This window comes from Microtus oregoni, unplaced genomic scaffold (genome assembly GCF_018167655.1).
Source record: "Microtus oregoni isolate MIOR12 unplaced genomic scaffold, Mior012 000016F_ref0000370, whole genome shotgun sequence".
NCBI classification, from domain to species: domain Eukaryota; kingdom Metazoa; phylum Chordata; class Mammalia; order Rodentia; family Cricetidae; genus Microtus; species Microtus oregoni.
The window spans coordinates 26,036,807-26,052,631 of NW_024543075.1; the positions used below are offsets into that span (position 1 = coordinate 26,036,807).

The 15,825-nt window shown below is 49.6% G+C and overlaps 2 protein-coding genes across 6 annotated transcripts in view; one reads left to right on the plus strand and one right to left on the minus strand.

Annotated features, from left to right (window-relative positions):
- Positions 1–15,825, plus strand: part of Gprc5b (G protein-coupled receptor class C group 5 member B) — a 35,261-nt gene that overhangs the window by 12,146 nt on the left and 7,290 nt on the right. For 2 of the 5 annotated variants that reach the window (XM_041666845.1, XM_041666843.1), the window contains exons 3-4: positions 6,976–7,136; positions 10,326–11,206. In XM_041666845.1, the coding sequence (XP_041522779.1) occupies positions 6,976–7,136; positions 10,326–10,373 (209 nt within the window). In that variant the 3' untranslated portion in view covers positions 10,374–11,206. Of the gene's footprint in view, positions 1–6,975; positions 7,137–8,429; positions 9,916–10,325; positions 11,207–15,825 lie in introns of those variants that run through there. The other 3 variants (XR_005975785.1, XR_005975786.1, XM_041666846.1) reach the window with 2 other exon arrangements.
- Iqck (IQ motif containing K) overlaps positions 11,490–15,825 on the minus strand; it is a 118,698-nt gene continuing 114,362 nt past the window's right edge. Inside the window, exon 9 of the mRNA XM_041666849.1 lies at positions 11,490–12,119. Within this exon, the coding sequence (XP_041522783.1) occupies positions 12,064–12,119 (56 nt within the window). The 3' untranslated portion in view covers positions 11,490–12,063. The remainder of the gene's footprint in view (positions 12,120–15,825) is intronic.

A 15,825-nucleotide genomic window follows, 5' to 3' on the forward strand; every position in this document is an offset into this window, starting at 1 on the left:
GCCGGCCTGCACGCTAACACTGACTCAGAGCTATTTTTATGTATGTTTTCCTCCTGCCAATTGCTCCCTCATTGGTTATAAAAATCCAAGAGATGGGGTTGGGGAGATGGCTCAGTTGGTAAAGTGTTGTCAGGGCGAGCAAGAGGATTGAGTTCACTCTCTAGAACCCAGGGAAGAGTCAGGTGTGGTGGCACATCTTATGATAGTTCCAGTGCTAAGAGGTAGAGGCAGGTAGGCCTCCAGGCAAGCGGATGATCTGTGAGCCCTAGACACCCTAACACCCTAGTATCTCCAAAATCAAAGAGATAGTTTCTGAAAAACAGTATCTGAGGTTGACCTCATGCCTATACACACACAACACACACAATTTACCACCACCACCACAATCCTCCATGTTTCTGGCTTTTCAAAGTCATGGGAAGCTCAATGATAGAGCATTTGCCCCACGTGCACAGGCCCTGGGTCTATCCCCAGCAGCATCCACACCGAAAATGACACCAATTTAAAACAGCATATCTCCTGGCTCTAACAATGCTGAGCCAGCCTTCCTACATGGCTGCAGGTTTTCTTGAATCTCACTTGAGTCACTGGGCCCTGGAAGGCCAGGCCTCTTGCCCCACCTCACACTTTTGGCTGCCCTTATGTGGGAATACACTTTCTGCTTGCCACGCCTTCTGCCACCCTCTGCTGGTCCCCTGACATTGGTTCCTTGGCTCCCTGTAGGCATTTGGGTTTGCAGCCTACGCAGTGTGTTATCCTGGCCTCCTCCACCTCAGTCATTGGCAGTGTTCAAACTGGATCCCAGAGTCAAATGCCCATGTGCAAACCCTGCCTCTCCCACTTCCTGCCTGCACCTTTCAGTGGATGACGTGGCCTCTCTGAGTCTCAGGGTCTCTTAATTTGTAAAAGGAAAATGATGGGAGGGCATAGTGTGTAGGGTTGCTACAGAAAGTATCACAGTGGGGACCAGACCCTGGTGGCGCTGAGCGCAGAGCTTGTGGGTCTTGCCTGGGTCTCTCGAAAGTGGAGTCTGAGACACTCAGGATAGGGATTTATATTGAGTCGTGGCCTCCTAAAGGAGAGCACAGAGGCAGGTTGCCCAAACAGTTGTTTGTATTTATAAGCTTGTCTCTATTACAGACAGCCAGGCTCAGTCCTGCAGAGACCCTCTGAGGACATGCGTAGAGCGATCCCAGAGCCGGCTTACCAGGACAGAAGGCTTGCCCCCCCCCCCCAATCCGCTCTTAACTTCCCTCTTCCGCCACCAACATCCCTATTATTTGGCTAAATGTTCACAAGCTCCTCTGGATCAGACAGAGGACGCAAATTTGGTGACAACTGGGGTGACATCTGGGTGCCCAAGACCACCTGTTTCTGCTCAGGGGTGAGGTCACAGTAGGATGGAGGAGGATGTGCTCACCAGAACCCAAGACCCTGCTGTTGGGGTTGGATAGGTACTCTCGGGACCCTGCTGAAAGGAGGCCGGCTGGGTCCCACCCTGGAGCTTAAATAAATGATCTTTCTCAGTTTACCAAAGATGCCCCAGGGGCCCATCAGTGATATTGAATCCCGGTCCTGGTGAGGCTCTGATCACCGGACGTGGTCACTGTCGAGCACTGCTCTGCCCTCAGGCTGCACTGTCCCTGCAGTCCCCACCGTTTCCCTGTGCAGTCAGCCCCCTCATCTCCCCCATGACAGATAGGTGCAAGCCGAGGCTCAAAAGAATGGCGTCTCCTCAAGACTTATAGCTGGAACACGGCCCATGGCAGACTGAAATTTAGCAACATTTCTCTTTAGCGGCATCTGCCCAGTTGCCAGGTCCCAGTGTGAGCCATGCTCAGGAGCCGGTCCCTTTACACAGCCTTGCAAGGTTAAGCGTGGGAGCCCGGGGTGCAGCCCGCTCCTCCCCTGTAGGCGGGGAAGCATGTCGAGCCCTCACTTCCTATAGAGACACTCATATCCTTGTCAGACCTAGATATGTTGGCTTCCTCTGCACCCCTGACCCCTGGCCAGACTCCTAAGTAGGAGGGGAGCCAGCAGCCCTGCTCTGGACAGATGGGAAAGTCCCAGTGTGGCTGTCACCCAAGTTGCTCTCTTCTTACATAAAGTTCCAGGCCAGATGCCTGTGACTGTGGAGATGTTGGTAGGGATTTGGTATCAGTCCATCTGGGGGACAGGAGAAGGTACAGTCATGCTAGAGGTCACCTTTGGAAACCTAGAGGCCTCTACAAGAGGCCGTGGTGACAGAGGGACTTGGCTAGTCGTGGGGTGCTGGCAGCACCACCTGTTTTTTGACAGCTTCTCCTGGAGGGTGGCCCTTCAGGGGCTAAGGACCAGCGGTTGAATGGAATGTTAGATTTCCTTGCAGTAGAACTAGAAGGTCAGAAACACCAGAGCAGTAATGGTGGCCAGACGTGATGGCACATGCCTGCTATCCCAGAACTCACTGAGAGAGGGGAGGCGGGAGAAGTGTGAGTTACAAAGCCAGTCTGGGAGACACAGCAAGACGCACAACTCCCAGCAAAACAAACTGGCAAATAGTGACAGCAACAGAAACCATACACCAAGTGCCACTCTGAGTATTGTATTGGCTACTCTCGTTCCTACACTAGCCCATGAGAGCTGTCTGGACACCGAGGTGTGAAGCCGCTAAGTGCTTCCTCATCTCCAGAACAAAAAGAAGCAGAACAGCAGGAAGGTAGGGTGGTCTTTCACCTGTCTCCCCTTCAGAATCATTTAAGCTACTGGAAAAAAAACAAAACAACAACAACAAAACACCCACTCTGTCCCCCCCACCCCCCAGGCCCTCAGTCAAGTCTGACTCTGAGGTCTGTATCATTTGTTTCGCTTTCCAAATGATCCTAGGGCGTCACTAGGTGGAAACCCCAGGTCCAGGTGCTGGCTTGGCATGTGCTTTAAGTCAGTGTGATAGAGGCTTTTCGGGGGTCAGTAGATAAAGATTCCGATACCCTGGGGATGCTGGGGGATTTTCCATCAGGCACCAGCATTTATTTCCTGGTCCTCTGGCTGCCCCACTTGCCTCAGGCTTCCCGTGATAAACAGCGCCACAGTAAGCACGGCTATCCATTCATCTCTCTGCTTTTTGGTCCACTAGCTCCTTGCATAAGATGTCCTAGATATGAGTTAAATAATCTGCATTTTAAATCTCGGCACACCGTCTAGGGCTGAGGGCCCACTCTCTGACTGATTGCATTGCAAGTCTCTCCTTAAATCTTCAGCAACCTTGGGTGTTGTCAGATTTTTTTTTTTTTTTTTTTTTTTTTTTAGACAAGTTGTTCTTGTTGGCTTGCTTGTAGTGCTGATGCTGGAACCTAGAGCCCAGTGCATGCTGGGTCAATGAACTCCATCCCTAGCAACCCTTATGAAGTCCACCTTCTCTTTTTTTTTTTTTTAGGTATCTTTTAGACTATCAAAAATATAGATCCACCAAAATCACTTGAGACCAAGCAGGATCGTGCTCAGACAAAGCTCACCCAGAGACTATCCTGGCTGGGCTGGCCCTTATGCTAGAAGCTCTTACTCTGCTGGCCAAGGACCATCTGGGCACGCTCCTTTGCCACAGAAGGAGCAGCTGTTGGCGCCTTTCATGCTGACTTCGGCCAGTTTGTATTTTAGGAACCCGGCACCATGAGGGGGCCTTATCCTTGGAGTGGCTAGTACCCAGGAGCCGAAATGGTCATGTCTTCCTGCACTGGGAACTTGCGGCCAGCCTCTTGGGCTCTCTTCTCTTGACTCTTGGTCCCCCAAGTTGTCATGTGATGGAAGGCATGTTCTTCAGGCTGCCCTGCGGCTCTAGGAAGCTGCAGTGGTGTTGCCCCGATATTTCCTTCCATCAATGTGACCCCCACACACACAGATACACTTAGCTAGACTGTGCTCATTAGTACCAATAAGGCATGAGGTAAGTGCTAAGAGATTCAAATACACCCAAGGCTGTCGCACCTCAGATCACGTCTTAGGAAGTGCTAACAAGGCAGACAAAGCATGCGCTTTTCAAAGGAACATGTGTTTCCTCTTTTGTTAGGGACCCTGGACTCTAAGAGCTTATTAAAGCCAAAGGCTACTTGGAGATTTTGTTTACGGTTGGAGATCCTGAGCGAAGCATGGGGAAAGGCAAGGCTAATGTGGCCTCACTTGCAGGGCCTACCCCAGAGAAAGTTGGCATCAGACCAACGAGTTTAGACCTCCAGGTACCCACGTAGGAATAACAGTCCCTGTCCTTCAGCTCTGATATTAGTCAAAGCCTTCTAAAATTTGAATGCTAAATTAATCAAACAAATAAATGAAGATCGCAAATGCCCGGGGTAGCAGGTTTCAGGAAGGGCTAGATTTAAAAACTCAAGTAATGACTAAACTTGACTCCTCCCCATCTCATGGTAAAGGCATCACAGTCCCCAGTAGCTCTGGGCTTGCCCAGAATCCCAGGGGAAAAACAAATCTTTCCAGAAGGCTTGAGAAAATCCCAGCATTATTTCTGTTTGGCTCTGAATTTCCTTCCCTGAACCAGTGTGTTCTCAAAGATGGAATGCCATAATTGGTCAGGTCTGTCACAAGCTGGACCTGGAACCCATTCTGAAGGACCTAGAATGCCGAAGGTGTGCTCATAAAACCACCAATAGCTTGCACAGAGGGACCTTGGGACCATGGGTAGCAAGAGAGTGGAGCTTCGGTTTCTCTAAAGAGGGTATGTTGAAGTGGAGAGGGAGTCCCCCGCCTGGACTAGGCTCTGCGTTGCAAGAGAAGCTGCTTCTCTTCTCTCTCACAGAGTAGGAACTGATACTAGCAAACATTTGTGTTTAACTGTTCCCACTTCCCACGCTGCTCCCCAGGCAGAGACATGCCCTCATTCAGCATAAGCAACTGCTTAAGCCTTGGAGATGCTGAAGCAAGGAAGATTTCCTGAGTCTGTCTTGGACTTGGTTTCTTTGGTCCAGTTTAGGATGAGCTGTCCCTAAGGTCACTTAACACAGCTTGCTTGCTTCGATATATCCAACTGTGATGGTTAACAGAGTGCCTGGAACTGGTGTTGTGGTGAGGAGCAGCCTGTCTCTACCAGGCTTCCAGTGTGGCCTCTGCCAGCTGTGTGATCTTGGACATAGTACTTAACCTTTATCTGTTGTGAAGGAAATAATAGAACCTGTTGTGCTATGAAAACTAACCCTCTATATATTACTTCTCATAGTACATGGCTCTAAGGTACTTCTTTCTGATTCTTGCCCCAAATAGGTCTCATAGCTCCTAAGCTATCTTGTTGCATTTCCTCAGGGAAGACTTTTAAGTAAAGCCTTTCTCTCTCTCTCTCTCTCTCTCTCTCTCTCTCTCTCTCTCTCTCTGTTTGATTTTAGTCTTGTTTTGTTTTTTTTTACACAGGGTTTCTCAGTAGCTTTGGAGCCTGTTGTGGAAAACCTCTGTAGATCAGGCTGGCCTTGAACTCACAGAGATCCACCTGTCTCTGCCTTCTGAGTGCTGGGATTAAAGGTGTACGCCACCACCGCCCAGTAAAGCCTTTCTTTAGCCAAGCAACATTAGTGCTTTCAGTGAAACTACAGATGTCATCTTACAGTTAAGATTTCCATCCGCTTGTGGGATGCTGAGGAGAGAGCCTCAGGGATGGTAGGCAAGGGCTCTGCCACTGAGCCGAAGACCGTATTTTAATTAGAATGCATCGTCTGGTGAGTTTTGACCAATGCACTGTGACCTGTATCTACCTGGCAGTGTCACACAGATGATCCACTCTTCTGAGATGTCCCTTTTGCCCTCCTGTCCATCCCTCCTCACGCAGCCCCTGGCCACCACTGACAGCCTTCGCTTTCCAGATTCTGTCACTGGCATGGTCCTTTCAGTTACAAACACATACTTGAGGTTCTTCGTGGCTTTTCAAGTTTTTTTTTCCTTTATTTAAAAGGGGAGAGATTAATTTCTTAGAAGTGCTGGGGCTGCGGAGAGGGTGTAGTTGATAAAGCGCTTGCTGTACGAGCATGATGACTTGGGCTTTATCCCTGGCACCAGTGAATGAGGCGTGCCTGTCGTCCCTGAGCTGGGAAGGTGGGGACAGGTGGATCCCTGGGACTTCCTGCCCAGGCAGCCTAGGCAGTTGAGACACTGTCTCAAAAAACAAGGTGGAGCGTAGTTAAGGGGATCTGAGCCCACTTACCAGTGCCCACATCGGGTGCTCATAACCTCCAACACCTTCTGTGGCCTCATGATACCTGCTCACACACAAACACACACACACAGTACACTAACTAGCTGGACATGAACTCCAGTACTTGGCATGTGGCATCGGGAGGATCAGGAGTTCAAGAACATCCTTGACTTAAGACTAAGTCCGAGGCCAGCCTGGGCTACCTCAGATGCTGTCTTTAAAAGGGACAATAACTCAGAAACATCTGTACCTACTTTGGGGATAGAGTACTAACTCTTTTTACCATCATTGCTTCGGATCTTTTATTCCTATTTGAGGGTCATTTGAGAGTCATTTTCCAGTGATGGCAATCACTGTCCTGTATGTTTTTAGCAGTCCCCAGCTCTGCAGCATCCAGAAATAAAGACTGCTTTTGACTGATATGGTACATACAGACCTGTGCAAACATACAAAGGAGACCAGAGGTGACAGCCACCCAGCCTGGCTGTAGCTGTTTGGGGAGAGCAGGACTCCACAAAGTTCCCAACCCTCCCTGATGCTGGCTCAGTCTCCTAGAGGCTAGAGAACAAAGTCCCTTTGTGACTTTTGTTTTGAATCAGGCTTGTGACAAGGGGGAGGGGCCACTGTGGAGGGTGGATAGAGGTACCCAGAGGGGAGGAGCTGGTTGTTGAAAAAAAATTCTCTCTTTCCCCACTTTTCTCCCTCTCTGTTCCTCCCCACTCCGCCCCTTATCCCTCTATCCCTACCCCCCCCCCCCCTTTTTTCCCCTGCTCTCTGTGGTGTTGTCATCCTGGAATCCCCTTCCTCAGCTCTTCGGTCAGCATCGGGCTTTTCCAATGGAAGCTTGGGGAAAAGATCCAGCGACAGCCTGGGAAAGAAACCCTGCAACCTGGGAAGTCGACCCAGCGCGCCATTCAGAAGCAATGTGTACCAGCCGACCGAGATGGCTGTTGTACTCAATGGCGGGACCGTAAGTATCAAAATCTGATGTCTGATGTGGGAGGAGGCCTAAGAGTGTCCGATGGGGGGCAGCTTCAGCTGGGTATACCTGGAGGCTGCTTCTCTGGGCTGCCCACTGCAGCTCCCTGCATGCACGCCTTCCATCTTTGTCTGGCCCTCTCTACCACCTCTCTAATTATAAGGAAAACACACACCCACGCTCAGAAAGCCATCTGTAGGTGTCTACCTACTGCTTGGGGCTCTACCTGGTGGATTTCTTGCTTGAGCACAGTGCCCCGCCCCTCTCCCAGGAAGGTGACTCTAAGGAAGAGCTTCCTATGAGGATGCTCTCGTCTTTCCTGACATCCACCTTAGCTTAAGCCCCCTAGTCCCTACTTCATCCAGTATCTCCAGCTAGGTACCAGCCCCCCACACCTCAACTCCCTAAGAGACAGCCTAGGAAATTGGAATTGTTTCCTTCAGTCTCAACCAGAGCAGCTGTATCTGTCGCCAAACAGACCCGCAGCAGAAAGTGTCACCTTTTGCTTTTGGCCTCTTCTGGAATGACTGTTTCATCCCAGCAAAACCCAAAGAGGCGTTCATTCCCACATCTTCTCTGCAGACATAGCTCTGTGCTTCTCAGAAGCAATGCATGGGCCGGTTCACGTATACATGATTTCCATTCTTTATTTTGTGCCAATTCCATAATTTAACCCAAGCTTTTATTTATTTATTTTCTTTCTTTTTTAATAGGCTATCAGAGATGGTCTTTGATCCCTAGAGGGAGGGAATTTTGGTTTCTCTGACCTATGAAGGCTTTTAGGCTCTAGTTCGGTTCCCTTTGATTTGAACAGGCTCTAAGACAAAAGGGAACGCAGATGTGTATTCTTAACTCCCCCTACCACCTCCTGGGCTGCTTCTTTGTCCCGGGGCCAAGAAAAGCATGACTTTACTGTGACCAATGGTCCCCAGAGGGGCCAGCCCGTGTGCTGTAATCAACACAGCCTGTCCATCATTCTAAAGTCCTCTGGTTCCTCCAAGGCCAGCGCAGAGAAGGTGGCTACCGTAGGGGCTCAGGGTGAAGCACAAGGTAGCACCCTTGTCTAGCATGCCCGAGACAAGTCCCCTCCTCGTCACTTCCCAAAGCACTGAGTTTCTGAGTGCGGAGTATATCCCTGAGGGTGGGTGGCATGAACCTCGGGCACGTTTCTGGGGATGACTCCGCCCCCCAGGTCCCCACAGGTGAAAACGCGAGGGAGACGGTTGCATCAGTTTCTGACGTTGACTCTGCAGAGTTCTTAGCGCTGTCCTTATGTTATTCCAGATCCCAACCGCTCCGCCATCTCACACAGGAAGACACCATTGGTGAAAGACCTTAAGATCTCTCTTACTGATTTTATTCCCTGGCTGTGTCTTTCTTGAGGGCGCAATCAATAACCATGGCCGAGACAGGCCACCTGGAAGCCAGGAAATCTGAGAATTTCCACCGAGGGGATTTCGTGTAAATGTGACATACGGATGAACTGGAAAGCTAACAGTGACTGCCCTCCCCTATCCTGCCACACACACACACACAACACGGAATCGTCCTGCAAACTAAATCAGAGCTAACTGCCAATAGTCTTAGGCTCACCCAGAGAGGCATGGCTGGAAAACTGTTTCATGCAGCGTGGGCAGGGCAGAAAAGAATCCGCAGCTGGTGTACCAGGCTGATGTTGGCTTAGACGAGGGGTTTGAGCCAACCTGTCACACCCTCCCCGAGTGCTGTCTTTTGGAGACAGCTATGCCCTTGAGGTTAACTCACGGACCCTTCTTCTTCCCGGCTTGCTTGCTTGGTGGCCTATGCAGTTCAGAGGACTTTAGGAAGTTGTGGCTGTGATTCCAAAGTAAGGCCCAACCGGACGGTCAGGCAGCTGTGTAGCCAGTGGGAGTGGAGGAACCAAAGAGAAGGTACTCCGGGCCTTGAAGTGACCACCGCGTTTAGACAGTGGTGACCAACCACTGTTCCGTCTACGCGCTGCTTGCTCTGCCTAGCGCCCCACCCGCCCCGCCTCCCTCCCTCACAGAGTGACAGAAGTGTCCCTTCTTCCTCTTGCTGCACTTGCTGGTCCTCCATGCCCCTTTTCCAACGTCATTCCCCTGTTCATTTCAGAAGCTCAGACAGGGCCACTGGCTTGGCTTTGGCTTTAGAGGAGCCGGGCTGGGAGGCAGGCACCATAGCAGCCTTTTCACAATGTCCTGTGGCTGGGCTCCCCGTGGGTGACCGCTAGGATGGAGAGCTGTCATCCTCATGTCCAGCAGCCAGTGACTTCTGGGGTCTCTCCCCTTGATGTGGCTAGAAGTCTAGGATAGACTGAGTTCCATGAAGGTTTCCTGCTGCTTTCGGGGTTTTGCAGAACATTTTAATCTTGGTTTTCCGATGGTTCTATGAAAGTGGCCCTCTTCACGGCCGTCATTTGTCATGGCTTCCATCTGTCCTGAGCAAGTCATTCCTTTGTCGCTCGGCATCTCCAGCACCCCTGCCATTAAAAGCCCTGTGTTCTCTGCACTGTTTGGCCAGGATAATCTCTGGCAACCTTTCCATGCTAAGAGTTTGAACCTGACCATATGGACCGTATAAACAAGGGTAGGGCCTCTGCATACACTCCAATCACTACACTGCTTTTTCTATAAAAATTACCCACAAGCCTTTAACCTTTAATGAAAGCAAAATTGAAAAGGTTAGTATTTGGGGGTGGGGTGGGGACTGACCTCTTCTTAAGCCAGAACATCTGAGCTGAGTGTTTTAATAAATCTGATTTTTCTCAAGACCCCAGTCTCTGCTGTATCCCCTCCCTCCCCTACCCTGCCTTTGCAGAGCCTTAGGGGGATGAGGCCAGTCTGCCTAGTGCTTGGCTCTCCTGCGAGTTTTCCTTCCAGCTAGCGCATCACCACGCATGGGAACCAGAGAGCATGACGCCCAAAGGCCTCCCCTTCCCAGTCTTCTGGGATGCCCTGCTCCCACTCAGAGCATGTGCTTGCTTCCCGAGAATTCCAGCCAGTCCACCATCATGTGGTGGGCTGAGAACTTCGAAGCTCTAGGAGGGTTTGGAGGGAAAGAAAGCTAGGGCTGCGTGGGACTGGGGCTCTTGCATGCACTACCCAGCCTTCTGCAAAGAGATCTATGAGCACCTTGGGCCAGTCCGGTGACAAACGCCAGCACTCCGCGTTCTTGTGCCAGGAAATGGCTGCCCACCCCCGCTCTCTGGAGTCCTTTGGAGCTTTCTGATGTCACCAGTGACTTGGTCTGCAAAAGCCCCCCTTGCAGAAGGGAGACGCTGACATGATTGATGATTTTCTCTGTAAGCTCTTGGTTTTCCGCGTATAAGGTGAGCACCGTGCAAATGGCTGTGCAGAAAGCAGCAACATTTCTGCACTGTACAAACAGAGCCATTCTGAGCCACAGGACGCCTCGCTTAGTGAGGCCTTACAGTTTTGCTTTTTTTTTGTTTGTTTGTTTGTTTTTTTTGTTTTTGTTTTTTTTTTTCCCATACTGATAGGTGATTGCGCTTCTGGGCTTTGTTTTATCTTGGCTAATTTAAAGTTCAGGGTGGGCTGGATGTTCTTAGACACTAGGGGTGGAGGTGGGAGCAAAGGAGGAAGGGCGCCATCTGCTATTTTTCTAATGAGTTCCGAGCTCACCTGAAGAGGATTGCGAGGCAACTCCACCCAGAGACTGCAGCCGGCTTCCAACAGAGGCTGGAGTACAGAATCCACAGCACCTGTTTAAGAGTTGATGCGGGAAATGGTCTAGAAAGTCCTCTGTGAATAACCCCAAGCTGTAAGCACAACCTAGCATGCCCTGGTAGCGACACCACGCTGGGACTATGGCAGCTCATCTGTCCCCTCCTAACTGGAGTCCGTTGCCGAGGCACAGTGGCAGAGGGGGGAGGCTGTCTCCGAGGTTAAGATCTGGTTGTTGTCTACCCCACCCCCACACAGATGAGGTCAGGCCAGCAGACAAATGCAGACAGGGTGAGAAGGGTTGTCTCTTGGGTTTGCCAAATTGGAAAGTAGAAGGGGGCGCTGGCGTTCACACATCCAAGGATGTAGCAACCATGTGAGCCGACGAGAGCCCCTGGCAGGTGCTTTTTATTCATAAAGAGCTATGGCTCATTTTTTGATAGATAATATATATTTATTAAATGTATTAATGTGTATTTTATAATGTACCCTCACTCTTCCCCCACCTTGGCTGACTTGCATACTTATAAACAAAATTGTTCGGGAAATATCAAGACAATCAGTATGTACATATAAATATCACAGACTGAAAAGGTTGTTAAGCATGGGCAGATAGGTTTTATTTTCAAAATGCTGTTCTTAACAAGAAAATAAAGGCTTTACTATTTACCTAAGACGCGTGGAAGCTTGTCAAACACTACTACCAAGGAGGCCATCAGCTGTGTCTGGGGCCTTCCGAATGAGAGAATCCTGGGGAGCATGACCATGGAACAGACGAGGCCCGTTAGTTAAAAGGCACTGCTGTGACCCCTTTGGGGCTTGGACAATGGAAATCCTTTGCATTGGCTGCCTCTTCTTGAGCTAGAAACACAGCTCAGTTCTCGAGCCTCGCCTCATTTGTTAGGCCAACAACAAAACCAAAACAGCTAACAGAGATTTGAGATAAATTAAAATACAGATCTTAGCAGAAGTGGGCAAACTGGTGACGGAGGCCATCACTAGATGTTTCAACTGCAGTGGCTCAGAATGGCACACCAGACACCATGGAGAAGTATATGGGGAGAAAAAAAAAAAAACAGTATTTGGGGTAAAGCAGAAAGCAAGGGACGCTTTCCTAAGCTTGTCTGACACAAACCCGGCCTGTGTGCAAAGGATTGTGAATCCACCGTCCTAAGGCTTCTGAAGGGACTCGTCTTAGGCAATGTGCAGGCTGGGTGTGGAGTGGCTGATGTTAGTTAAGATGGTGGCACTGAGGCAGCAGCCACTTCCTGGTCCTCCATTTTACATCTCACTGCGGAGAGAGGAGAGAGAGTCAGGGTCAGTTTATACTGCCGTTTGGAAACTGGAAACACCGATGTTTGGACAGGGTCATTCACTACAAACCCCTCTGCGTCCCTGCCACAGTTCTGACCCCTCAGGCCCTGGGAGGAACACAGGTCCATTGTGTTCCAGGATGTCACCTGAAGGCTTGAAGCTACCCTTCCCCCTCAGTTCATGACAGCTCCGAGTTCAGAGAAAAAAAAAAAAAGATTAATGGCGAGCATTGTGGGCTAGAGTGCTAAAGGAGGCTTCCTACAGATGGTAACGGAGAGAGCCCAGTCCGTTACCTGGCACCATTTCATTAAAGGGGAGTTAGCTGGACCCAGGGCATAGCACTCTGTGTAGGAGAAATTAATCCCAAGAGCTAAGATGCTGTCCCCAAACAAATATGGAAACCCAGCCCCTGGGGAGGAAAAAGAACTCTCTTTTTAAAATGTATTATTATTACTGTATTATTAATATTGTTTGGTGGTGATGGAAATGGAACCCAGTGCTTGCTTCATGCATACTTAGATAAGCACTCCATCACTGAACTATAACCCACTGCAAAGACCTCCAATTTGTGTGTGCCTTAGGGCACACATCTGTGCACTGTGCCTTGGAGACTAGAGGATGACCTCAGGTGTTGCTCTCAGATACCACCACCTTGCTTTTGTAAGACCGGGTGCCTCATTGGCCTGGAGCTCGTGGGGAAGGCAAAGGTGGCTACCTGCCTGGAAAGCCCTGAGGATCCTCTGGGACTACAAGAATAATCCCACTGTGGCCTACAGTTTATTACACGGGTTCTGGGGATTGAACCCGGGTCCTCACGCCAGCACTATAAGCAGCTTACTACTGAGTCGTCTCCCCTCTGGCCTTCCGTGGCTAAAGGTCTTCGCCTCTAGTAGCTTCCATGCCTGAAAGATTATTCTCAAGTGCTCAGGTGCCCTGGCTTATGAAGTGCATCACGGTTCTAACCGGAACTGGTGGTTTGGACTGTTACTGTATAGCACAGAGGTTTCCACCACCCCCAGTGCACCCAGAAACTTAGGGCACACACCCACCAGACACGAGTATGAGGTGAGGGTCATTTCTTAATGGCGGTGGTACGAATGCCTTCCTAGAGCTCAGAGTCATTCTGCAATCAACCCAGCTCTTAAGCTCCTTCCAGGGGATTTACTGAGGCAGATTCCATTAGATCATCCCCTCCTCCAACTAGGCAGAAATCTCCCCAGGTGCCAGACTGAAAGGTAATCCGGAGTCAAGGGTCCCCATAATCCACTCTTCTATTTCAGTGCCTGTGGTGATCTGGGTTTTTGGACTATTAATACTAACTACACAAGTGGGCATGCCTAAATCAAAATCTGAAATCTAGAACAAACCAGACACTTCCTGAACACTGACCTGATGCCACAAATGAAAAATTCCACACGTCTTAGCTCCGTGGCATGCACAGAATCATTTTTTAAAATGTTATAAAATGATGTTCATACTATAGGTATGAGTGAACATGGAGCCTAAATGAGTCTTGTTTTTGTACTTGAGTCTTAGCCCAAGATTTCAAAGGCAAGCATTCTAAAATCCAAATTGGACACCTCTGTCTCCCCCCATTTCTCTCTCTCTCTTTGAGACGGGGTCTTGCTATGTAACCCTGGCTGGTCTGAAACTTGCCATATAGTCCAAGTCAGCTTTCAAATCAGAGACCTGCCTGCCTCTGTCTCTCAAGGGCTGGGGTTAAAGGTATGAGCTACCACAAGTGATTCTCAGCCTGTATTAACACTGGACAGAATATTTTTAAATATTGGGAGCCTACAAGCAAAAAAAAAAAAGTAAAATAAAATAATAAAATAAATATATAGACAGGGCCAGTGAGATGGTTCGGCGGGCAAAGAAGGCATTTGCCTCCAAGCCTGATAACCCAAGTTCTGCACCCAGGACCCACAAGGTGGAAGGACAGAACCAACTGAAAAGTTGTTCTCCAAACTTCACACATTCCATACACACAGACACACAGTTAATTAAATAAAGCGTTACTACATGCACAGATGTACCTCTTGTTGGCTATACAGGAAGTAGCGTGAAGATGCGGCACGCGTCTAGGAGTCTGGAGCCTGTTGACAGTGACATTGGTCCTTCAAAGCCAGGGATTGTTGACAGTGACATTGGTCCTTCAAAGCCAGGGATTCTCTACGTTTTTCTCAGTGGCCCTCTCCACTCCCACATCCTCTGGTACATGAAAGCCTAGGCTGTACAAATTGTGACTGATTGGGTGTTAGGAAAGGTCTTCCTCTGGAGCATCGCCAGGTTTAGGGTCCATTCCAAGCCCCCAACTTCATGACAGAACAGGTGGGAAGGGAAGCTATGATCTCTGAGCCATGAGAGATTCTACAGCAAAGAGCACAAATGAACCATAAGTCTCTGCTCCAGCTCACGTTATTAGTCTAATGGCACTACAGGGTAGCTACATGGTAGGCTCCGAACAATCCAGAGTGCAGTCCTGGATTTGCAACAGACCTTGGTGTTGAGGGCAGCACACTCAAGTGAGGAACTCGGAGGGGAAACAACAAGAGTACCGCAAGAGTTGGGCATGTGGCTTCACTGACCAAGGACGAAACTCAAAGATGTTGACTTGGAGCCAGACACGGTTCACCGATAATCCCATCACACAGGAGGTGGAAGCAGAAAGATCACAAGTTCAAGGCTAGCCTGGACTATATAGCAAAACCTTGGAGAGAGAGAGAGAGAGAGAGAGAGAGAGAGAAGAGAGAGGAAAGAAGGGTGTTGACAGTGCCCAACGCTGGGTGGCGGCTACAGGATGGTCATTCTGTAGTTCATGTATTATATCACCACCCATCTCCAGAGGTAAAAAGAAACAATGACAGTACATATTCTACTTAGAATCACAAAGCTATAATAAAGAACTGGAAAAGTGTGTTGGTTTCTTGAGCTAATTCTCACTTGTCATACATCCATGAGGAGATAATACTTAAAATCTTACCACCACATGAGCCTACTGGGGCTGCCCAGGCCCCACCTGAGAAGCCCTGAGTGCTGCTGGGATACAGGAGTGTGGCGCCAGGCTGAGGATGTCCCCTGAAGCCTGTGTTTTACCTTACGTATCTGTGAGCAAGGACCACTCTGCTAGAAATTAAACAATTCTTGGATGCAGTGGCAGATGCCTACGTGTCAGCTACTGGGGAAGGTAAGGTGGGGAGGGTTGCTTAAGGCCCAAAGCAGTGAGACCTTGCCTCAACCAGCCAATCAATCTATCCAAAGGGCGCTTAGTCCTGCAAGTCTTCGCAGAATACAGCCCTGTAAAGGTGTGTGCTGTAAAAGGAGGCTGGGGGAGGAGGGAATAGGAATTAGAGAAGGAAGAATTTATCAGAGCTTCTGGAAGGACCCACTTTCCACTTTCGAGATGTCAATAGGCAGATGTCTCAGTGCCCCTGTGTTGTCCTTGTCCCCCTTGGCAAGCTGGTGTCCAGCCAACTCCGGAAGGGCCAGGAGGAATGGAAAATCCCAAAGAGATGTGCCAGCCCTTCTTCGGCTCCTGTTAGTGGCAAAGTGACAAGAAAGCCCTGCATACCAATGAGGTTCCCATCCTTTCCAGTTCCAGAGCTGCAGCTGAGAACTCAGGCCACAGCCCAGAGAATGGGATGGAGATGGAGGAAGCCTCGGGTTCAAAGGAGGGGGATGTG